This window comes from Typopeltis vanoorti, chromosome 5, assembly GCF_054136105.1.
Source record: "Typopeltis vanoorti isolate ZY-2024b chromosome 5, IOZ_Tvanoo_1.0, whole genome shotgun sequence".
Classification (NCBI taxonomy): Eukaryota; Metazoa; Arthropoda; class Arachnida; order Uropygi; family Thelyphonidae; genus Typopeltis; species Typopeltis vanoorti.
This window is the reverse complement of record NC_143553.1, coordinates 165,912,598-165,937,818: the sequence shown is the minus strand read 5'-3', so window position 1 is coordinate 165,937,818 and position 25,221 is coordinate 165,912,598. Positions and strand designations below refer to the sequence as shown.

Genomic DNA, 25,221 nt, shown 5'->3' with positions numbered 1-25,221 from the left:
CGGTCTGGGTAGTGGCCCTTCTCTTAATGCATAGCAGTATACATGTCCGCAAGGAGATGTGCTTTGCATTATGAGAGATACTGAGACAAGGAGTGATGAGAACTTTATCCACCTTTGGTGCGAGTTGCCTGGTGTTGTACTACCTTACCTCAGTCCTGAAGATATTTTCAGGCGCAAACTTTGTTTGCTCACACTTGGATAAAGGATTAAACTAAATTTATTATAGTCTAACCAAGTGAAAAATAAACTTTCAATGAAATGATAGATATCTCAATATTAATACTGACAAGTAATAGACTTGAATGTAAATTGTTGATTAGGAGATATTAATGCAAGTATTAAACTAAATCATGTAGTGCTGCCATAGTAGCCTGTACACTACTTGGAAATTGATGATGATGATAATAATGTAGAGGAGGAGGAGGAGGAAGAACTACCATTTGCAAAATCATGTTGCCCACAATAGAGCATCATAATTATATCCACCAATTATAATTTTTTCCTTGAACCAAGTTTTTGAATGTTTTAACCACCACTGCTAAGATACTAATCAGTCTGCTTCTGTCTTGGAGCTGCCTTTATGTAATGGAACTATCTTATCCTCTTTTCATTACCTTCATACCTTGTCAGAACCGAGACTCAGGTAAACAACATCATTAGAGGCACTGCCAATTCTCTTTCACATTCTCGTAGCACACTAGTTAGCATACTATCCAGTCCTACTGCTGTATTCACAATCATATTTTTCAGTATGCTGAGCATCTCCAGTTCATCTACTCAATTCTCATATCAGTGTCTGTCAAATCAATAACCACAGTCTTCACCAGGATGATACACCCTTGCAAAGCAATCATTCAATATCTTCAATATTTCTTCTACTTATATCACTTTCTTACCATCAGTACAGATTAAAGTTATTCTTCCATATTCATTCTCTCTTACTTGCTGTATAGCAAAGAACCTTTGGCATTTAGTTTGGACTGTTTAGCTAATTTTCTCTTATAATCTGATTTAGCTTTCCTTAACATGCTAGTTACTCTTCCTGCCTGTGCCTTGTATTGTTCTTGAGCATGCTGTTCACTTCCTCTTGTTTTATATTCCCTCTGCAGAGGGGGCAGTCTTCCCCGGGCGTCACTTTGAATCTTTTTGAACTTTTGCAGTTAATTCTAAAATACAATCCCGAGAACTCATTTCCAAATATTGTAATACTACTGCGAATTTTCCTCACAATTGCTGTAAGTGTTGCTAGTTGTGAGAGGAGTTTTTCTAAATAAAATTGATTAAGAATTACCTACATTACTTTGAAATAGACTTCGCCAATGTCATTGACGATTTTGCTAACAGAAAAGCAAGAAAAATGACATTTTAGAATGTTGAAATTAAAGTTTTACTTCAAAAATAAACATAGTGTTTTAATTTATTTCCCTATAGTCGTTTTGACTTTTTGTAGTATTTTTGGTATGTATTGAGGGGGGAGGCAAACTCAGGGACCACCCTGGGTGGCAAAAGCTCTAGCTACACCACTGTCCCTCTGTAATGCTTTCTTTCTTTCTTTTTTTCTTTTTTATTAGCTTCTGCTTCACATCACTATTCATCTACTTAACTCCTGCTTGGTTTACCTCTTGATCCTAGGTATAGTTCTTGAACACCTCCATGCACTACTGACATTCTTTTCTTGTAGCTTCTTATGTCTTGGCACTGCTCCAAGCTGCCACCGAAATTTATCATAATCGCTAGCTTTATAGCTCCACATAAATCCTTTCTTGACTGGGAATTCTACATGTTGAGCAACCTCCTAGAATAATACTTCATGGCTGCATTCCCTAATCGAAGGTAGAGTTGTTGCTGTGGTTATAGATCAAGCTTCTGATGCTATTACTAGATCCTCTCTCTTTCTGTCTCTCTCTCTCTCTCTCTGTCTCTCTCTTAACTCACTAGTCCCCTATGCTGTTTCAAGTAATTATTCCTTAGTAACTATATAAATTCTATTTCCATCTATCTATGTGTCCTTTCCTCCTTCCAGTCTACATCTCCATAGTTCATGTTCCTATGATAATTGCTCATCCTGCCCTCAGTGTGCTAATCTGCTAGTGCTTGGCACCTATATCTTCCTCTGGACCTCCAGGTGTGTAGCAGCAACCGACAGTATATTTCATTCAGTTAATCTCTATCTCACACCATATAGACTTAGAACCACCTACCTCAGATCTAAAATCCTCTTTAACTTCTGTGTTTGTTGGCTGAAGTTCTTAAGCTATCATTAGTAATACCCCTCCTTTTGTTGTTTCCTCTATCCTCTCTGAAAATATAACACTCCTTACATTCTCTCCCTGTAACTGTGTCATTTCTGTCAACCAGGTCTTTCTTATGCCAATAATTTTTGACCACGATAAGCTGATCAATGCCAAAAACTCTTCTCTTTTATTTTGATACTTTTGGCATTCATGCACATGCATTTCAACATCCCTTTAGACTCACTGTTACCATTGTATAATATCATTATCTACCCATTCAGATTCTATACCTGGGAAACAGCACCCAGCTATTCATGATAATGTCTGCACCCGCACTCATTTGACTCAGGAGTTGCTAGACATGCTAGACACATGCTTCATTACATCTCCCCACTTCTTCCCAATAATATGTCTTGTTTCCTTGAATTTCACTTTCAGCCTCTCACTGAACAAAACTGCACACCACTCCTCCTCCCCCTTCATAGTCTTTTGGTTGACTCATTAGCAATCATAGTTTTCTCAATTCTCTCCTGTCATACCAAGGCAGCAGATCCACAATCTTTACTTTCTCACTCTTCATTTCACTTCTTTCAAATGCTTTCATATCTTCTCTCATTCCATATTTCTCCCATTTCAAATAATTTGTTCCTGTCATACGAATTATCTCTTTCCCTACTCTCTTTTGCAAACTAACAACTTCACTAACATCCTTGATCTTCAAACCTTTGTTACTTTCTCATTAGGTACATCTCTTATCATCAAATTTCCTTAAGAATATCTTCTTCTTACTCCCAGTTCCTCACTTTTATACTTTTCTCATTCACTTTTTCTTTCATTCTCCTGCTATGCTAAATGCCAATCATTTCTTCAGTCACTCAAACTCATGTTTTTTCTAGTGAAGGAATCCATGTAAACACACTGTTTCTCTTAAGGGGATAAAAATCCTATGTTGTTATATATATAGCCAGTAAGTGAAACTCAAGATCGAGAACTACGATCTATGAGTTTCATGCCGAACAACTATCGGCGAAGGCAATTCGTAGGCAAAGGTGGAGCAATCTCCCTCACTATTCTTGATATTCTCTCATAATGTAAAACACAGCTCCTAGGAGATGTAATACTGTCATTACATTATGAGGAGAGGTCACTACCCAGACCGGTTTCAACCTTTTTTGAGGTCTCATCAGTGAGTAGGTAGACCTCAAATATAGGAAGATATCAAAGCTTAGTGAAAAGAACTTGCATACCTTCACTATTCGAATGCCATAAAGGTGTGTTTATATTTTATAACTAAAATGAAAAGCCAAACGGCTAGTTTTCTGGCAACTTAATAGACATTAAGGGGATAAAAATCCTATGTTGTTATATATATAGCCAGTAAGTGAAACCCAAGATCGAGAACTACGATCTACGAGTTTCATGCCAAACAACTATCGGCAAAGGCCATTCGTAGGCAAAGGTGGAGCAAGCTTCCTCACTATTCTTGATATTCTCTCATAATGTAAAACACAGCTCCTAGGAGATGTAATACTGTCATTACATTATGAGGAGAGGTCACTACCCAGATCGGTTTCAACCTGTTTTGAGGTCTCATCAGTGAGTAGGAAGACCTGGAAGATATCAAAGCTTAGTGAAAAAAACTTACATACCTTCACTATACAAATGCCATAAAGGTGTGTTTATATTTTATAACTAAAATGAAAAGCCAAACGGCTAATTTTCTGGCAACTTAATAGACATTAGGGGGATAAAAATCCTATGTTGTTATATATATAGCCAGTAAGTGAAACTCAAGGTCGAGAACTACGAGCTATGAGTTTCATGCCGAACAACTATCGGCGAAGATTTGCCTACGAATTGCCTTCACCGATAGTTGTTCAGCATGAAACTCATAGATCGTAGTTCTCGATCTTGGGTTTCACTTACTGGCTATATATATAACAACATAGGATTTTTATCCCCCTAATGTCTATTAAGTTGCCAGAAAATTAGCCGTTTGGCTTTTCATTTTAGTTATAAAATATAAACACACCTTTATGGCATTTGTATAGTGAAGGTATGTAAGTTTTTTTCACTAAGCTTTGATATCTTCCAGGTCTTCCTACTCACTGATGAGACCTCAAAACAGGTTGAAACCGATCTGGGTAGTGACCTCTCCTCATAATGTAATGACAGTATTACATCTCCTAGGAGCTGTGTTTTACATTATGAGAGAATATCAAGAATAGTGAGGAAGCTTGCTCCACCTTTGCCTACGAATGGCCTTTGCCGATAGTTGTTTGGCATGAAACTCATAGATCGTAGTTCTTGATCTTGAGTTTCACTTACTGGCTATATATATAATATAACAACATAGGATTTTTATCCCCTTAATGTCTATTAAGTTGCCAGAAAACTAGCCGTTTGGTTTCACACTGTTTCTCTCCTCACTGTCACATCATCATCAGTATTGCTTTCAGACACTTCTCAAATATCCTCTTCATTCTTCCACTTTTGACATGACTCACATTTACTGTCCTCTTAGAGTATAGAATTCTGAATTGCCTGACTCTATTTTTCATCCACCACAGCAGGAAAACTGACAGTCTTTATTTTGCCAGCCCGAGTGGTTAGCGTATCTGCTCTCCAACCAGAAGGCTGTGGGTTCAAATCCCACCATGTATGGATGCTTGTGTCTGCAGAAATAGTAGTGTCGGCAGTAGATGGCATTGGTGTAGTTGCAGTCAGTTGTGGATGAGTGGTGGAGACAGAGTTGTAGAGCAGGTGCCCTCCCTCAATGAGTCATTGGACTCCCTGGAGGTGTCGTGTAATAAAAATAACAAAGACATAAATACTATATCAGAAGTTTAGTTTCTTCAGGCTATTATTCTGACAAACACAGCTCTGAATCTGTGTAGTGATAGTTGTTTATCCAGTTAATACTGGAAATAGTACTTAAGCATATTAAAACATTTTGCTTGAGCATATTAAAATGTTTTGCTTGTTTTGTTTAGGCTCATCTAGTACATATCTCTCATAGAATATGAGATTCATTGGAAAATTTAGTACCCACGCAGTACAGTTTGCAGTTGTTTTGTTCAGTATGAAACTGCTGATAGAGAGAGAGAGAGAGCACCAGTGTTAGCTAGGGGAAGGTTCTCCCATCACACACATTAAAATATCAAATACTACTAGATTTTTGTTGTTGTTATGTGCCATCTAGTCATTTTCAACTCTTGGTGATCCTGTAAACAAAGTCTTTCCATCCCACTCAACATCTTGTCCTTTCTTTCAGTAACTGTAAGTTCAAGTTGGTAAGTTCTTTTATGTTGTCCATCCAACTCTATTGTGGTCTTCCTCTTTTCATTCCCTCAATCATTCCCAACATAAATGACTTTACAATTATTCCTCAGCTCACATAATATGTCCAAAGTACATCAACTTCAATTTAGAAATCATTGCCTCCAAGGAGCATTATTATTATTATTATTGAGAGACCTCCACGCACCAGCTATCATACTTATTCTTGAATTCATTCACACTGCTTGCACACACGACATCCATTGGCAATCCATTCCGATCACACACCACCCTATGAGAGAAAAATCTATCCCTCACTCCCTTCTTAGCAGAATTAATGCTCAGCTTCCAAGGATGCACTCTTGTCCTTTCCCCACTCTCCATAAAATTAAAAATTCTATCAACTGAAATCCTGTATGACCCTTTCAGAAGTTTGTGTCTCGCATATCACTCCTGTTTGCTAGTGTCTGCAGCCTACAAATTCTCAATCTATCTTCATAATCAGTATTCAAGCCTGATGTCGTTTTTAACACGCTCCTTTGCATACTCTCCACTGTATTAGAATCACAATAGAAACCAGGACACCAGACCTCTGCGCAATAGTTCAAGTGAGGTCTTATCATGGCCTTGTAAAGAGGCAAAATGACATCTTTATCTTTACATGTGAAAGTTTGTTTCAGCATTGCAGTTATCTTTTGAGTTGTATTTGCAATCTTTGCTACATGGCCCTGAACTTCAACTTCCTATCTACTAACACTCCAATATCCCTAGCCTGATCAGTTTCTTCTAGCATAATCCCACCAGTATTATACAATATTGGATATATAATCATGCCAAAGTACATGACTTTACATTTACTGGCATCCGTTTTTCTATGCCCACAATTCCAGCCTATTGAAATCATTCTGCAGGTACCACATATCAGCAGCATTCCTGATTACCCTACCTATCTTTGCATCACCAGCAATTAGTTGTATGTCACCTGTTAAATCCTTTTCATTATCATTAATGTATAGATTGATTAACAGTGGACCAATCACTGATTCCTGTGGTGCAACCACTGGTTACCTTAAATCTTGCAAACTCACATCCCCCGTATACCACTTTTTAATATCTGTCAGTCAGCCATCCTCTTATCCATGCTAATATTTTATAATCAAAACCTATATTCTCCAATTTATGCACCAATCTACCATCCTGTACTCTGTCAAAAGCCTTAGCCATTCCCCTTGTCTAGTTCAACAGTAACATTATTATAGATTGTGAGAAAGTTGCTAAAACATGACCTTCCCTTATTACACTCAGACTGTTCACTACAAAGTAGAGATTCACTTTCAACCCATTTCTGAATGTGAGCCCTAACCAATTTTTCTAATCTTCCAATCCTCACCACCACTCCTGAAATACTAATTGGTCAATAGTTGGATATATCAGTCTTTGCACCACCCTTGTGCAATGGAATTACCATACATTCTTTCCATTCCTGAGGAATCTTCCCTGTTTTGAGACTCATATTATGTAGCCTGATCAAAGGAATTGCCAGTTCAGCTGAACACTCTTTTAGCGCCTGTGTTGATTTTGCATCAGTCCCTGTTGCTGAATTCTTCTTAAGTTACTGCAACAGCACTGATATCTCGTCCTCATACACTAGAGTTTCTTCATCCATTGAAGAGGTAGCAATGAGTTCAATGTTGAATACACCAGGTTGAAAGCTTTTAACAAAATGGGCACTCATTAGTTGAACAACCTATTCTGCATTTGTCACCTTCAAGCCATCTGCATTTAGAAGAGTTATTCTTTCATAATCATTCTAGCTTTTACATGCAGCATATCGATAGCATTCTTGTGGATTGTCTTTGGCATGCAGAGACAGTTTCTTTTCATACTGAGATTTAGCTTTTCCATACAACAGCTGTGACTATTCTGCTGCTTATATTTTCATAATGGATGACATCCTTATGTATGAGGTATTCCTTCAACATCATGTGTTTCTTATGAATCTCTTGCTTCATATGATTACACATCAATTTGACTCCTACCCTATTTGTTATTTGAACTCTCAGAACACATTCCAATATTGCATCATTTAAGTTTCTTTAAATGTTTCCCATGCACTGTTGATATTCTTCCCATCCAGCAACCCAATCCCATTCCACTGAACTCAGTATACTCTTCGGTTGGTCATAATTTCCTGCTTTGTAGTTCAGAAAGTAACTTTTTCTGAATGGAACATTCAAAACTTAGTCACTTTCCAAGTGAGCACCGCATGATCACTGTCACCAACCTGAGGCAGAATAATTACTCTTTAACTGAAATGCCCTCTGACACTATAATGAAATCTAACACTCTGACTTATTATTATTATTATTATTATTATTATTCAGGCCTCCAAGGAGTCAAAAGACTCATCGAGGGAGGTCCTTCCTAAGACATAAAGTCTGTCAAGACTCATCGAGGGGAGGTCCCCCCCTGAGAAACACAAAGTCTATCATACCACTCTTTAAACTCACTGACCGTTCTCGCTCCCACCAATCCATCAGGCAATGCATTCCACGGCTCAACCACCCTCCACACAAAGAAACCACTCCTTACCCTCTTGCTCACAGTTTCCTTTCGTAACTTCCAGAGATGGCCTCTTGTCATCGCTCCTTCCCGCTGTTCAACCAAGCGAAAGAACTCCCCAGTGTCAACCCTGTAACCACCTCTCAACAGTTTAAAAGTCTCAATCATATCACCTCTCCTTCTTCTATCCACCAAACTCTGCAGTCCACATTCTCTCAGCCAATCCTCATAACTATCCTTGTACAGTCCTGAAACTATCTTTGTCATCCGTCTTTGTATCCTTTCCACAGTTAATTTATCCCCTTCAAATCCGGGGACCAAATCTGAGAACAATATTCCAAGTGTGGTCTGATCAGAGACTTATACAACAGAATGATAACCCTTTTATCTCTGCTGATCAGTGTCCTTCTCATAATAGCAGCAATCCTCTGTGTTACCTTTACCACCTTTGCAATATGTCCCCTAAACTTCAGGTTTCTATCAATCATCAACCCCAGATCTCTTGTCTCCCCTACTTCCTCCAGTATAACTCCTCCCATAGAGTATGCAGCATCCCATCGATGCTGCATACTCTATGCAGCATCCCATCGATGTTTCCCAAACCTCACGACCTTACATTTTGTTGCATTAAAGTGACACCCCCATTCATTTGCCCATCTATCTAGCTTATTTAAATCCTCTTGCAGGGCTACCACATCTGCACTATTACTAATAATCCTTCCCAGCTTCGCATCATCTGCAAACAACTGAATATCCCCCCCTGCAATCCACTGGCTATGTCATTGATATAAAGGTTAAACAATATAGGTCCTAGTACTGAGCCCTGTGGGACCCCACTTTTAACCCTCTGCCTCCTGGAAACTGCTCCACCATACACAACTCTCTGATACCTATCAGACAGCCAATCCTGAATCCAGTTGACCAATCTGACATCCAGACCCATGTGCTGCAACTTTGAGTTCGTTCTGTCACATGCTGCTTGAGGAAGTTGTCTTGCAACAACTCAATAACTTCATTTTCATTCTTCTCATGAGATTTTACTTCTACCCAATCAATATTTGGATAATTAAAGTCTCCCATTATGATTACTCTTTTTGCACCTAATCTTTTCTATTTGGTGATGCATTTCTTCATCATTAGCAACCAATCCACCAGATCTCTGACAACACCCCACTATGTAGTTACTACTGCTGTGTTCACTGGGCATCTGTAGATGCCATGTAGTCATTCCGATGCTTGGATTTTTGCTTTTCTAGTGGCCTCAACTCTCTAAAGATCAGTCACTCCACACATGCCATCCATCCATCCATCACATTGATGGTCTACCCTGCCTCTTTTTCCAGGAACTTTACCTTCTATTACTGTTCTGAGAAGTCCCCTTTCCTTTCTATGTGTCCAAAATATTTAACTTTCTTTGGTCAATATCCTTAAGGAGCCTTAATGTTCTACTGATCTTTTCTAACACCCATTCATTTGTATACCTTTCAGTATATGATATCCTCAACAGCCTTCTGTAACATGACATCTCAAAAGAAGATATCCGTTTCTTATCTGACTTCTTTAGGTTCCAAGTCTCACATCCATAAGTTGCTGTGGGAAAAACAACTGCATCTAAAATCCTCAACTTTGTTCCCATGGAGATAGATCCATCCTTCCAGATTTTAGACAGGTCTCTGACTTTGTTTTAGCCATTCCTAACCTTTTTCTGACATCTTCTGAACAGCAATTCTTCACATTAATGATGGATCCCAGGTACTCAAACTTGCTGACTTCCTCAATTCTTTCTCCATTAAGGTACACTTGTTTCTCAAGAGCTTCTCTGTTTATATTTGAGAGCCATAATCTGTGTCTTTCTAGGATTGAGTTGAAGGACTCTGTTATTACTGATCTTGTTAACTTTGTCAAGAATTAGTCCTAGTTCTTCCATGTCATTGCAAAGGAGTACTGATCAATCTACCTCCTATCCTAATTCCTGTCCTGAGCTTATCCAATGCTTCACGCACGATGTCCTTCGCATGTAGTTGATCTTGTTAAATTCCCCTTCATGCCAGATGACTTCAAACTCACTGCCACATGAAATACTGTTTACCAGTACTACAATCATAGGTCTCAACACTAATTGAATTGAAGACATCCAACATCATTAGCAACACATCTCCTCCTCTCCTATCCCATTTCTCCTTCCTAAAAAATACTGTGGCTTTAAAATCAATACCAGTTATTATGTCTGATTTTGATAGCCAGGTCTCACTAATGCCTACAATCTGAGGTCCCAACATATTCATCAAGGCAGCAAACTCTACACCTTTGTTTCTGATACTCCTGTCATTCGTGTATGGACATAGTAATCTATCTGCATATAATAATAATCACATAATAATCTATCTGACAAAAACTAACCAGTTTGAAACAGCTGTCAGGCCAGTGAAATCTTATAAAAATTGACCAATATATGGACGCTGTGATGGGCACGTCTCCTATAAGGTCTGGCTAGGATGACTAGTAAATACCAGCGAGTGTATTCCCGTAAGCTCTCTGGTCAAATTTCATACAAAACTTTATAGTTTCTGTTTTCAGCTTTCAAATAATGCTGGATCTAATATCCACTTGATTTTTATAAATTTTGCATCGCTGAAGTGAAGCTTTTTGGCTCTTTATTGTAATAAATATATTTACGCACCAACCGAGAGTTCGCTTACAAAAAATACACCTCTCTGATGTTTGAAGGTCCTTCCTTAGTACTGAGAGTTTTTGCTCTCTTAAGGTTTATGCCTGGTCTCTGATGAAAATCAACCAGTTTGAAACAGCTGTCAGGCCAGCGAAACCTTATCAAAATGGACCAGTAGGAGGCAAATATATGGACACTGCCATAGCGGGCATGTCTCCTACAAGGTCCAGCAAGGGCAACTCGTAAATACTGGAAAGTGTATTCCCATAAGCTCTCTGGCCAGATTTCATACAAAACTTTTATAGTTTCTGTATTCGGCTTTGAAATAATACTGGATCTAATATCCACTTGATTTTTATAAATTTTGCATCGCCAAAGTGAAGCTTTTTGGCTCTTTATTTTAGTAAATATCTGTCTGCATGACACAGTTGGAAAACATGCAGAAATCAATTCTTCTCTAGTGTCTTATACATGTAGACATCTTTCCACACATTCAACAGCATTCTGTCTTTATATTCCCTAAAACCTGCTTATTCGTCTTCTTTGCAGTCAATGGGATTCTTAATAATCTCTCCGCATCCATAATTCAAATGAATCAATTTGATTTCTGTGTTTCTTCTTAATAATCCAGCTTTCACATCCACACATCACTACTGAAAATACCATTGCTTTGACAATTCTTACTTTTGTGGCCTTATGCGCACCTGTATCTTTCATACGTTTCAGGTTTAACTTTTTTTTCCCATGACTATCCTTCTTTCATCTTCACATTTACCATCATTTCTGATTCTGGATCCCAGTAAATCATAACTTTCAAAGACTTCTGTTTTATCTCCCTCTATTATAAATTCATTTAAACTGATGTTTAAATTAAGCCCAGCTTTGTTACTTTCTGTCTTAACCAATAGAATCAACCACTTCAGATCTTCCTTAATTTCTGTTATGAGGATTTTGTCATCTACATATCTTAAATTATTTACTTTTCTGCCACAAACCTTAATTACAGCTGGATCTTTGTCTAAATCAGCCATTCTCATAATATACTCACTTTAAATATTAAAAAGGTAAGGTTACAGTATACAACCCTGCCACATCCCTAAAATTTTCCACTTGAACACTGTCTGTTTCTCCAGAGACTGTTTTTACTGAAGCTTCTTGGTTGTTATACAGCTCTCTTATCAAGAGAATTAGATGTTTGGGTATTCCCATTGATTTAATTACAATCCACAGTCTTTTGTAATCCACCAAATCAAAAGCTTTCTTATAATCAATAAAATAAATGAATACTCATCATCATCAAATTCCTGAAATATATCCTCAAGGGGTGTGCAGGATATGATAGTACTACATGAAAAATTACATCATTACTAACTTCCTATCTACAATTTTCCTCCAGAACAGTCTGTTACCTGTCAAGACTCCAACATTATCAGATCTTATAGTTCTATCTTCTAAGGCACTTTTTACTGTATCAATCTACCTATATCTTGGTCTTCCTCTGCGTAGTTTTCCTGCCAACCTGGCGGAGAACACTTGTTTTGCTAATCTTTCCTCGCTCATTCTGTTTAAGTGACCATACCACTTGAGATTAGCTCTGCTAACGCATTCCTGGATACTGACAATGTCAAGTTCTTTCCTAATATCCTCATTTTTAATATGATATTGCCATTGATGCCATCTGTTCACACCTCTAATCTTTCTCAAGACTCTCATATCTGCAGTCTCTAGTCTTTGGTCAAATGTTTTACTTCTGACCCAGCTCTCAGATCCATAAGTTAAAACTGGTTTGAACACTATCTTGTATACAGGTAATTTAGTGTTCCAACCAGTGGTGAGCTATAAGGGGCTCGCGCGAGCCCTTTGTTAAAATTTTCTCAAATTTGCGAGCCCCTTGTTCTTCTTGTTTAATAATCTTGTAGAACTAGAAAATACCACCGTAGAAAGTATACATGTTACTATAATTGCTACTTTAAATTCATATGGATTTTCTGATAACTATATAAAAAATCATTTCATTGCATTTTGTTCTAATGGAGCTAGTGTAATGTTAGGAAACAAATCAGGAGTTGCAATCAAACTTCTACAAAAATTTCCCAACGTTGTGATTTGGCATTGCGCTCATCGTTTACACTTAGCATTACACGATTCGATGAAAAACATTAAAGAAATGGAAGGCCTGTGTAGTTCAGTGGAAGTGGCGCTTGCATCCTCTGCGCTTGGCTGCTTGAAGTTAGACCTAGGTTCTAGTCTACTCGCTGACTGGAGGAACTTTTTCTAAGCCTATCTTCGACTGGTTCCCGAGTTAGTCGATCTCTGGCACAGGCAAGCGGGTTTTTCCTCCTGGAAACTCGGGTTTTTCGTCCCGTAAACTCAAGTAAATCGACCATAGTACCCACATTATTTCAGACAGTGGCATATCTTGTTAGGGTTAGGTACCAAGAGATGGCAGCACTTGTTTGCCAGCCTCTTCATCGGTGGCTGCTATAATTAGTGATAGACATGGGCCAGCTCTCTCTGATTGGCTACCGGTGGAGACTGAACTGCCCACTCAGTCTCCAAAAGCTAGATAGGGTATAAAGACCACGCCTACTCCCTATTAGGGAATAAATCAACATTTAGTTAATTTTTTTTTTTGAATCATTTTGAAATATTTATGGATAAATTATATTATTTTTATCATCAATCACCAAAAAATCAACATGAATTAAATACGATTGCAAAAGACCTTGGTATTGAAATTTTAAAGATCAACCATGTAAACGTTTGGACCACGATGGGCAGCTTGCAGTTTACGATCGGCTCTTGCTTTGTGCAGAAATTATGCTTTATGCAAGCATTTTGCATCGAACGATAAATATAAGGACTTTTTAAACCCACTTCTCAATTTGGAATTTTTAAAAGATCTAGCATTAATGATTAATATCCTGCAGCAATTATCATATCTGTCAGTTTTTTTGGTTTTTTTTTCTCACCGATGCGAGCCCTTTGTTAAAATTTCCATAGCTAACCACTGGTTCCGACTAATTTCTCTCTTATTCCATATGAATTTATTCAATTGACTTCCTACCATACCAGCTTTGTTGTATCCTGACAGCCTCTATTTGGTCTGAATCCAGCATGTTCTTCACCAAGTTTCTATTCCACAATCCTTCTCAACCATTTTACAAGTATACTTGCATATATTTTGCCAGGAACACTCAGTAGAGAAATACCAATGTAATTCTCACATTCCCTTTTTTATATATGGATACCATGAGAGCTCTACTCCAATCATCTGGAATTCGTCCCTGCGTCCAGGCCTTCTGAACTATGCCGTGCAGCCACTGACCGACTTATATCTCCATACTTGAGCATTTCTGGTCAAATATTTTTATTATTATTTTTATTGTTATTATTCAGGCCTCCATGGAGTCGAAAAACTCATCGAGGGAGGTCCTTCCTAGGAAACGAAGTTTATCAAGACTCATCCTGGGGGTCCCTCCTAAAAAACACAAAGTCTATCATACCACTCCTTAAACTCATTGACCGTCCTTCTCACTCTCACTACTGTATTTGACAATGCATTCCACTGTTCAACCACCCTCTAAGAAAAGAAACCACTCCTCACCCTCTTGCTCACAGTTTCCTTTCGTAACTTCCAGGGATGGCCTCTTGTCATCACTCCTTCCCGCTGTTCAACCAAGTAAAAGAACTCCCCAGTGTCAACCCTGTAACCACCTCTCAACAGTTTAAAAGTCTCAATCATATCACCTCTCCTTCTTCTATCCACCAAACTCTGCAGTCCACATTCCCTCAGCCGATCCTAATAACTATCATTGTAGAGTCTTGAAACCATCTATCTTTGTTATCTGCCTTTGTACCCTTTCCACAATTAATTTATCCCCTTCAAATCCTGGGGACCAAATTTGAGAACAATAGTCTAAGTGTGGTCTGATCAGGGTCTTATTCAACAGAAAGATAACTCTTTTATCTCTGCAGGTCAGTGTCCTTCTAATTATTGCAGCATTCCTCTGTGTTACCTTCACCCCCTTTGCAATATGTCCCCTGAATTTCAGGTTTCTATCAATCATCAACCCCAGATCTCTTGTCTCCCCTACTTCTTCCAGTACAACTCCTCCAATAGAGTATGAAGTGTTGCAAACGTCAAGACCTTACATTTTGCTGCATTAAACTGAAACCCCCATTCATTTGCCCATCTGTCTAGATTTTTCGAATACTCTTGCAGGAATACAACATCTGCACTATTAGTAATAACGTTTCCCAACTTCACATCATCCACGAACAACTGAATATCTCACCGCAATCCACTTACAATATTATTGATATAAAGGTTTAATAATATAGGTCCCAGTACTGAGCCCTGTGTAACTCCACTTGTAACCTTCTGCCTCTTTGAAACTGCTCCACCATACACAACTCTCTGGTACCTATCGGACAGCCAATCCTGAATCCAGTTGACCAACCTGACATCCAAACCCATGTGTTGCAACTTAAATATCAGTTTATAATGTGGCACTTCAGTTGCCTTCGGTAAATCAATCAAAATGGCAATATATGTCTTTCCCTCATCAACTGCTCTTTTAAATTTATAAAAGATTAGCATATTACTAAAGCCAGAGCGCCCCTTAACAAATCCATGCTGATTCTCTCAGATAACATTACCCTCATCTGCCCACTGCTTTATATGGTTCCTCACTAATTTCTCCAAGATCTTAACAACTACTGATGACATACAAACTGGCCTATAATTCGACACTTCCAGTCTGCTACCGCCTTTATTCAATAGCACTAAATTACCTTCCTTCCATTCCCTGGTCACCTTTCCCATAGCCAGACTTTCAGTGAAAAGCCAGGTCAAAGGAGCGGTCAGTTCTTTAGCGCATTCTCTCAAAACTCTTGGTGAAATACCATCCAGTCCCACATCTTTACTGACATCCAGAGTACTCGTTATTTGGAACACACTCTCCTCCTGCATCTCTAAACTTCGAACCTGTCCTATCCCTCTAGTATTAAAATTTACTCCTCCAAAATGAAATACTCCAATAAAGTGTTCATTGAACAATTGCACTATGTTCTCTTCATCAGTCACTCTATTCCCATTTTTATCTCACAGTATCATTCTTCCACAATCATTTCTCCACCTACTGGCCACATAGCTAAAAAATTCCCTAGGATTTTCTTTGGATCTTAGGGCCAATCTCTTCTCGTATTCCAGTTTCGCCTTCCTTACCATGCTAGTCACTCTCCTAGCCTGGGTCTTATATTCTTCATGCATGTGCTCTTGTCTCCTTATATCTCTTCCATAGACTCTTTTTCACATGCAGTTCCTGTTTAATATTGTTTGTCATCCACTTTACACCAAATTGTGTTCTCTTCTTCACTTGTGGAATACAGCTTACTATTGCTGCTAAAAATATTCTTTCACAATTTCCCAGACACTAATGATATCCTAGCCTTCCAGTTCCTCCCTCCATGAAACTCCCCAAGTTGATATTAAGACTATTATAATTCCACATATGTTCCGTTTTCTTTGATGCTCCTGCATGTCTATACATCTTCCAAGTCAAAACCACATGGTCACTCTCTCCAACTGGTGAGAGAGATGTCATCTCAGTTATTATCAAGTCTTCTGATGCTGTGACCAAATCCAAAACTCTTGAACCTCTTGTTCCCTCTATTACATGTTGCCTAAGACATTTGTTCCTTAGGAATTCTAGAAATTCTAGAAATTCCATTCCCTTATTGCTACATGCATCTTCCTCTCCTCAATTTATACTGCTGTAGTTAAAATCTCCCATGAGAATCATTCTTCTTGCACTTGCCAAGCTCAACTGTCTAAACATCTCCTGGTCCCCATCCTCTGTGCTCATTGGTTTGTAGCAACACCCTACTAAACATCCTGTCTTTCCCACCTCTACCTCACACCATATGCTTTCAAAATCATTAGTATCACTGCCTTCCAAAGCCCCCACTCTTAGAGGACATGAGTCATCACTTATCATAAGCAGTACTCCAGCACCATGCTTTCCCTTCCTCCTGCTATCATCTGCTCCTGCTGCCTTTTCAAATATCAGGCTTTTGATGGCTTTTTCTACTTCAAGTATGGATATGTATTCCTGGCTGCATGCCTGGTAAGTGTTTTTTACCACTGTGTTGTCATCACTGCTTGTTTCATTTAGCAATTTTTTGAAGTAATTACTCCATACTTCAAGGATATCTTTTTCTCCTGTTTTTATGTCACCTTTATCAAAACTAATTCCTTTTACAGCATTCTTTCCTCCATTTCTGAGCTTCAACAACCTCCAGAATATCTTGCCGCCTTGTTGATATTTATTTTCTATGTTCTTACCAAAGTCCTTCCATAACTTTTATTTAGCTAGTTTTGCACATTTTTTAGCTTTCTTACATTTGTTTCTGTATTTTGTAAGAGCACAAGCTGACTTATTTGCCAGGAACTTTTGATAGGCTTTCTTCTTTTCTTTCACTGCCTCTTTAACTTCCTGTGTTCATCATGTTGTTCTGATTTTTCTATCCTTACAGACAACCTCACCACATGCCACTCTGGCTGAATCAGTCAGTGTTTTTTCAGGGCTTGCCACTGAATCTCCAAGGTTTGGTTCCTGTTCTCAAACTCTTTCATTTTTTCTTCAATCATGTTTGTGTATTTTAATTTACAGTTCAAATCTGAGAGCTGCTCAACTTTTATTCGCTTTAACACTTTCTTACATGTTAGGTTAGGTTATGCTTTAACACTTTCTTACATGTTATTCTTTTTAATATGAAATTCAATTTTATCTTGCTCAAGACGAAATGGTGATGACTTCCAATTTCAAATCATCTGTACGCTCTAGTGTCCTGCACCAGGGAGAAAACATCGCTATCAACAATAACATAGTCAATGAGACTTTTCTTATTCCTTGCCTCTTCTCTCCATGTGAATTTGTGCATACTTTTAGGTTGGAACATGGTGTTATTAATAACCAGTCCATGTCCTGAGCAGAAATCCAACAGGTATTTGCCATTATTATTAACTTTGCTCTTTTCTCCAAATTTTCCCAATATATTTTTGTATGTCTGACAGTCATTTTCTACTCTGCTATTCCTAACAAGGACCAACTTTCCTTTTTCATTGTGTCAGTTGCTTTCTGTAAAGCCTCAAAAAATGTCCACTTCTACCTTAGTAGAACCTTCTGTGGGACCATAAACACAAATAAGTCTCATTGTCCAGTTCCCCATTCTCATATTTGCCCACATCACTCTACTTGATATTGCATGCCATTCAAGAAGATTAGCCTCGTATTTTGTGTTGAATACTATGGCTACTCCTTCTTTTTGATTGTTGTTGTCTGAACATAACATTTTGTATTTATTGCTCAGAAAGATCTCACCAGTTTTTGCCTTTTTTTTTTCAGTCACCCCTATTATGTCGATCTGGTACATATCCAATTCCTCAGCTAGCTCCATTTCTTTGTCATTCAGGCTTCTTATGTCGACAGTACCGATCTTGACTGGTGATGTTGAGTTGAGGTGGTTTTAGGATTTCTTTCAGTAGTCTGACTTTTTGCTTTTACCCTGATTCCCTGGTGAAAACAACATGGGCCTTGTTTAACTGGGTGACATCCCAACCGGCATAAAATTCTGTCATGTTGTATCATCATTTTTTATTTTGGTTTAAGCCAGTAAGAATACAGTTTGATCGGCTAAATCCCAAATTGCCAGCCCATTCTTGTTCCTTCTGTATCGAGGTAGATATCTAACAGGGTGCACCACGAGAAGGTGAGGTTTTGATATTAGGTCAGATTCCCTAACCTGTTCTCTGCATTCCTTTAAAGGCTATGTAGAGGTTTGCTCTTAATTATATAGGTTTGACCCTTAAGCTCTCCACAGATGAATACTTCCTTCTGAAATTCTCTTGTTCTTTTCATAATCCTTCTCATGTTTGCTATTTGGTCTCTAGTTCCTTTACGTCTATTAAAGCCTTCCTGTTCTTATGGCATTTCTCTATTCATATATGGCTGCAACCTTTGTTGGAACACTTTCAGCATAACTTTTCTCGCATGTAAAATTAAAACAATGGTTTATAATTCTTAGAAAAGCTGGGATTAGATTTTTTTGGAATTGGGATAAATACTGCTGCTTTCCAATCTTTAGGCCACTATATTTTCTTCCAAACCTGTTGACATATTTCAGTCAATATATTCACTATGTCATCTCCAGATGCTCCCAATAATTCCACTAACACACTACTGGCTCCATGAGCTTTTCCTTTTGGAATCTGCTTCATTGGTGATATCACTTCACTTTTAATTATCATAGGTGCCTCAACAAATACTCTTCTTTCAAATTCTCCTTCAGTATTATTATCTTTCTTCTACAAATCCTCTACATACTCTTATTATCATTATTCAGGCCTCCATGGAGTCAAGAGACTCATCACGGGAGGTCCTTCCTAGGAAACACAAAGTCTATCATACCACTCCTTGAACTCATTGACCGTTCTTGCTCTCACCAATCTATCAGGCAATGCATTCTACGGTTCCACCACCTTCCATACAAAGAAACCACTCCTCTCCCTCTTGCTCACAGCTTCCTTTCGTACTTTCCATTTATGGCTCCTTGTCCTCGCTCCTTCCTGCTGCTCCACCAAGTGAAAAAATTCCCCATTGTCTACCCTGTATCTGTCTCTCAATAGTTTAATAGTCTTGATCATATCGCCTCTCCTTCTATTCACGAAACTCTGCGGTCCACATTCACTCAGCCGATCCTCATAATTAACATTGTACAGTCCTGAAACCATCTTTGTTATCTGCATCTGCAGCCTTTCTACAGTTAGTTTATCCCCTTCAAATCCTGCAGACCAAATTTGAGAACAATAGTCTAAGTGTGGTCTGATCAGTGTCTTATACAACGGAATGATAACTCTTTTCCTGAATTTCAGTTTTCTATCAATCATCACCCCCAGATCTCTTGTCTCCTTTACTTCATCCAGTACAGCTCCTCCAACCAAGTATGCAGCCTCCCATCGATTTATCCCAAACTTCAAGACTTTACATTTTTGCTGCATTAAACCAAAACCCCCATTCATTTGTCCATCTGTCTAGTTTATTCACATCCTCTTGCAGGGCACTGCCAAATCTGTACTATTACTAATAATCCTTCCCAGCTTCACATCATCTGCAAACAACTGAATATCCCCTTGCAATCCATTGAAAATGTCATTGATATAAAGGTTAAACAATACAGGTCCCAGTACTGTAAAGAAGGGGTTTCCACAGTCCCTGTGGAAACCCCTTCTTTCCATCTTTTTTTTTCACTGCTTCTTCTTCCATCAGACATTTAATCAAATCACTTTTTACAACTCCTAATCTAGGAATAGACTCCCTTGTAACATCATTTATTTTCTAAACAGATCTCTTGTTATCCATAATGATGCTTTCTTCAATTTTCTTCACCTTTTGTTTAGATATTTTCCTTATAATTCCTTGCCTATCTCTGGAAATCTGCACCCAGTTGCCTAACCCCCATCTTTGTTTCTCTGAAATTTAATTTTCTACTTTCCTCCGCTATTTGAATAGCTTCTTCTAACAACTGTTTACAATCTGTTTATTTCTTGTTGCTTTACTTCTTTGCTGCTGTACATTGTGTTTCTTCCCACAGTTCTAATTCTCTTTCAGTCTTCTCCAATTTTTTTTCTTTCCAACTTCTAATTTAAATGCTTCATTTATAGGATTTAAATCAAATCTGATACTGTCCTTTTGTTTTTCTTACCCCTTAATTTCAATTTAACTTCAGCTATCAAAAATTCATGATCTGGCCTACAGTCTGCACCAGGTAGTATTTTTGCTGCTTGAATAACATTTCTCCACCTTATACAGGTAATATATAATCTATCTGATTTCTGTATTCTCTGTTAGGTGAAGTCCATGTATACAATCTTCTTTTATATTGTTGAAAGCAAGTGCTTGCAATAAAGCAACTGTTCTCAACACAAAACTCCAACATCCTTTCTCCTGCTTCATTACTCAGTTCTAACCCAAATTTTCTGGTGATGCCTCATTCTTCTTTTTCACCCACTTTGGCATTCCAATGACCTAATATCAAGTGAAATACTGTTGTTTTATCAATACTGTATACTACTAATTGCAAGCTGCTGTAAAATTCTTCAACCTCAGCTTCACTTAAATCTGTAGTGGGTGCATACACCTGTATGAGTGTAACATTCACTGAATATACCTTTAATCTGATTAGAATTATTGTATTAGATGTTGAAAGTTTATTTTTCACTTGGTTAGACTATAATGAATTTAGTTTAATCCTTTATCCAAGTGTGAGCAAACAAAGTTTGCACCTGAAAATATCTTGAGGACTGAATATGGTGTTGTACTACCTTACTGGGGTAAGGTAGTACAACACCGGGCAACTTGTAGCAAAGGTGGACCAAGCTAACATCACTCCTATCCCAGTATCTCCCATAATGCAAAACACATCTCCTTGCGGATATGTATAATGTTGTGCATTAAGGGATTGGCTACTACCCAGACTAGTTTCGACCTTTATTGACGTCTCTTCAGTGGGAGCCAGGCCCAGAGGTGTTGATACCAGGCAGAAGCAATAGTGAGGTCACCTTTACTTATAAGAGTTGCCAAAAGGGTGCCACCTTTTTTTATTAAATTACTCTGGATTTAGAGAAAGCTGTTGAAAGTTTATTTTTCACTTGGTTAGACTATAATGAATTTAGTTTAATCCTTTATCCAAGTGTGAGCAAACAAAGTTTGCACCTGAAAATATCTTGAGGACTGAATATGGTGTTGTACTACCTTACTAGGGTAAGGTAGTACAACACCAGGCAACTTGTAGCAAAGGTGGACCAAGCTAACATCACTCCTATCCCAGTATCTCCCATAATGCAAAACACATCTCCTTGCGGATATGTATAATGTTGTGCATTAAGGGATTGGCTACTACCCAGACTAGTTTCGACCTTTATTGAGGTCTCTTCAGTGGGCGCCAGGCCCAGAGGTGTTGATACCAGGCAGAAGCAATAGCGAGGTCACCTTTACCTATAGGAGTTGCCAAAAGGTGTGCCACCTTTTTTTATTAAATTACTCTGGATTTAGAGAAAGCTGTTGAAAGTTTATTTTTCACTTGGTTAGACTATAATGAATTTAGTTTAATCCTTTATCCAAGTGTGAGCAAACAAAGTTTGCACCTGAAAATATCTTCAGGACTGAATATGGTGTTGTACTACCTTACTGGGGTAAAGTCTTCATTAAGGGATTGGCCACTACCCAGACTAGTTTCGACCTTTATTGACGTCTCTTCAGTGGGAGCCAGGCCCAGAGGTGTTGATACCAGGCAGAAGCAGTAGTGAGGTCACCTTTACCTATAAGAGTTGCCAAAAGGGTGCTACCTTTTTTATTAAATTACTCTGGATTTAGAGAAAGATGTTGAAAGTTTATTTTTCACTTGGTTAGACTATAATAAATTTAGTTTAATCCTTTATCCAAGTGTGAGCAAACAAAGTTTGCGCCTGAAAATATCTTCAGGATTGAATATGGTGTTGTACTACCTTACTGGGATAAGGTCTTCACTGAAGAGAGGCTCCACTTTATTGAGGTCTCCACTGAAGAGACCTCAATAAAGGCTGAAACTAGTCTGGGTAGTGACTAATCCCTTAATGCATAACATTATACATATCTGCAAGGAGATATGTAAATTATGGGAGATACTGGGATAGGAGTGATGTTAGCTTGGTCCACCTTTGCTACGAGTTGTCCGGTGTTGTACTACCCTACCCCAGTAAGGTAGTACAACACCTACCTTACCCTTGTAAGATAGTACAACACCATATTCAGTCCTGAGGATATTTTCAGGCACAAACTTTGTTTGCTCACACTTGGATAAAGGATTACAACTAAATTTATTATAGTCTATTAGACACAGATTTGTAACCCGAAATGTATTTTCTGTATTCTCTTCTAACTATGAATACTATCTCCATTTCTTCGAAGGTTTTTATGTCAGGAGTAATATGTCATGAAATCATCAGTATCCAAGTGACCCATTCCCGTCCATCTCAGTTCACTGATTCCTAACATCTTAACTCAAGTTCTCCTCATTTCCTTCTTCACCAGTTCTAGTTTTCCTTGATACATGCTTTTTACATTCCAAGTTCCTATGTTATATAAGTCAGTAAAGCAGAGGCATCTTCTTATAATGAGATTAACTCTATCAGAAGTTGAACTTCCAAAAGGCTTTGATACAACTTCATCATCCTTGTTAACTTCATCGGAAGTTCCTCTCTGCTCTTACCCAGTAGCCATTTCACTGCCTTCTAACCTGGGTGTCCAAGTCTACCAGCACTATATCACAATAACTTACTAGTAGATTACCATTACACTATCGTTAGGTTAAGAATGGGAATGGAATGGGGGGGGGGATTGACATATATATACACATTACAACTTCACCATGTAGTAAATAAGGCAGGATTTTTATTCTGTTTGGTACTTTCATATATATTCATACTTCAATATTTTATTCTACTTGCTTGTTTGCTTTTTTTACAGGCCATTGTAACTACTGTATATTTTATATTCGAACGTGCTCATCTGATACCAGATAACCAAGTATCATCTGATACAGGAATTCTAGTTACGCTTACACGTAAATATCGAAGAGCATCTGGATGGTTAGCTTAATGTACTAGAATGTACATGTTACATGTGCATATAATAAGTATATTCTTCATCTTCAAAATGTCTTGATTTTTTTGTTAGATTTTATGTATAGTTGATAAAATTTTCTAAATTGAAATTTAATAAATAATGAAATATGCCAATCTCTACTAAACATTTGGTATAGAAAGCTAAGTTTTGTGTCTGTTTAATTGTTCATCAGTTACCCCTTTATTTTAATATGCTGTTCACATTCATATTATCAGTTTCTTAACTTTATCAAAAATAAACAGAAAAACAGTCATTTGCTGTCGATAACATTAACGATTATATTAATGCGTGATAGCTGATTCACAATGATTAGCTTCAGTTAAATAAACTTAAAGACGTAATATGAAATGAAATTTTAAATATTATCACCTGGTAAAAACATGAAATTTCATTTGTGTCACTTTATTTCCTCTGAGACTCAAATAGTTTCCAAATAATAATTTTTAAAAAAAAAATGAGTTGAAGTGAACATGAACAGAAGCTCCAAGTAACAACTTTAACAAATGATCAGAAAGATTAATTGTCATTTATATATGAAGCAAATTACTTGTATTTTTCAAAAAAAGATGTTCGTTTGTTAATACTTGGTTGTTCTTATATGCTTTGTTATAGCCACAAAGAGAAACATATAGTCAAGTTTCCATTACAGAGGTCTGTCTTACTACTGTTTCAGTTCATTCATTATATACATTCATTCATTCACTCTCTTTCTCTCCACCCTCTTAAGAAATGGATTGCATTTAACTGCACCTCATCATCATCAAATTCCTGACATGTACCCTCAAGGAGTGTACAGGATATGATAGTACTACATTAAAAACTTCCTATCTACAATTTTCCTCCAAATCAATCTGTTACCTGTCAAGACTCCAACATTATCATATCTTATATTATATCTTCTAAGGCACATTGTACGGTATCAATCAACCTATATCTTGGTCTTCCTCTGGATCTTTTTCCTACCAACCTGGCGGAGAACACTTGTTTTGCTAATCTTTCCTCGCCCATTCTGTTTAGGTGACCATACCACCTGAGATTAGCTCTGCTAATGCATTCCTGGATACTGACAATGTTAAGTTCTTTCCTAATATCCTCGTTTTTAGTATGATATTGCCATTGATGCCATCTGTTCATTCCCCTAATCTTTCTCAGGACTCTCTCATATCTGTGATCTCTAGTCTTTGGTCAAGTGTTTTACTTCTAACCCAGCTCTCAGATCCATAAGTTAAAATTGGTTTGAACACTGTCTTGTATACAGATAATTTAGTGTTTTGACTAATTTCTCTCTTATTCCATATAACTTTATTCAGTTGATTTCCTACCATACCAGCTTTGTTGATTCTGTTGTCTATTTCCATGTTTAATTTACCATTGCTGGCCTGGTTGGCCAAGTGGTTATGTATCCACTCTTCAGCCAAAAGATTCCGGGTTCGAATCCTGCCATGGGCATGAATTTTAGTGAAGATTTTTATGCTCACTAAAAATCGTGCCTAAGTAGATGAAATGTTTTACTTGTTCTATAAGTTCTCCATTCACAATGCAGTTGATATTTTCAGTGCTCCATATCTATTACAATAGTTATTCAGTTTAGTCAGGGAATCTTGCAGACTTGTAGCGGATTTATATAGAAATATAACATCATCCACATAAAGCAAGATAAAACATTAACATCTCCAATTTTGATATCAGATTTAATACCACTTTCCTTCATAATGTAATCCACATAGATAATGAATTACAGAGGGGATAA

General features: G+C 37.7%; 1 protein-coding gene across 1 annotated transcript in view; it reads left to right on the top strand.

Moving 5' to 3' along the window:
- Positions 1–25,221, top strand: part of LOC150107031 (MFS-type transporter SLC18B1-like) — a 195,076-nt gene that overhangs the window by 155,808 nt on the left and 14,047 nt on the right. The window contains exon 7 of the mRNA XM_090393543.1: positions 23,313–23,434. Within this exon, the coding sequence (XP_090249669.1) occupies positions 23,313–23,434 (122 nt within the window). The remainder of the gene's footprint in view (positions 1–23,312; positions 23,435–25,221) is intronic.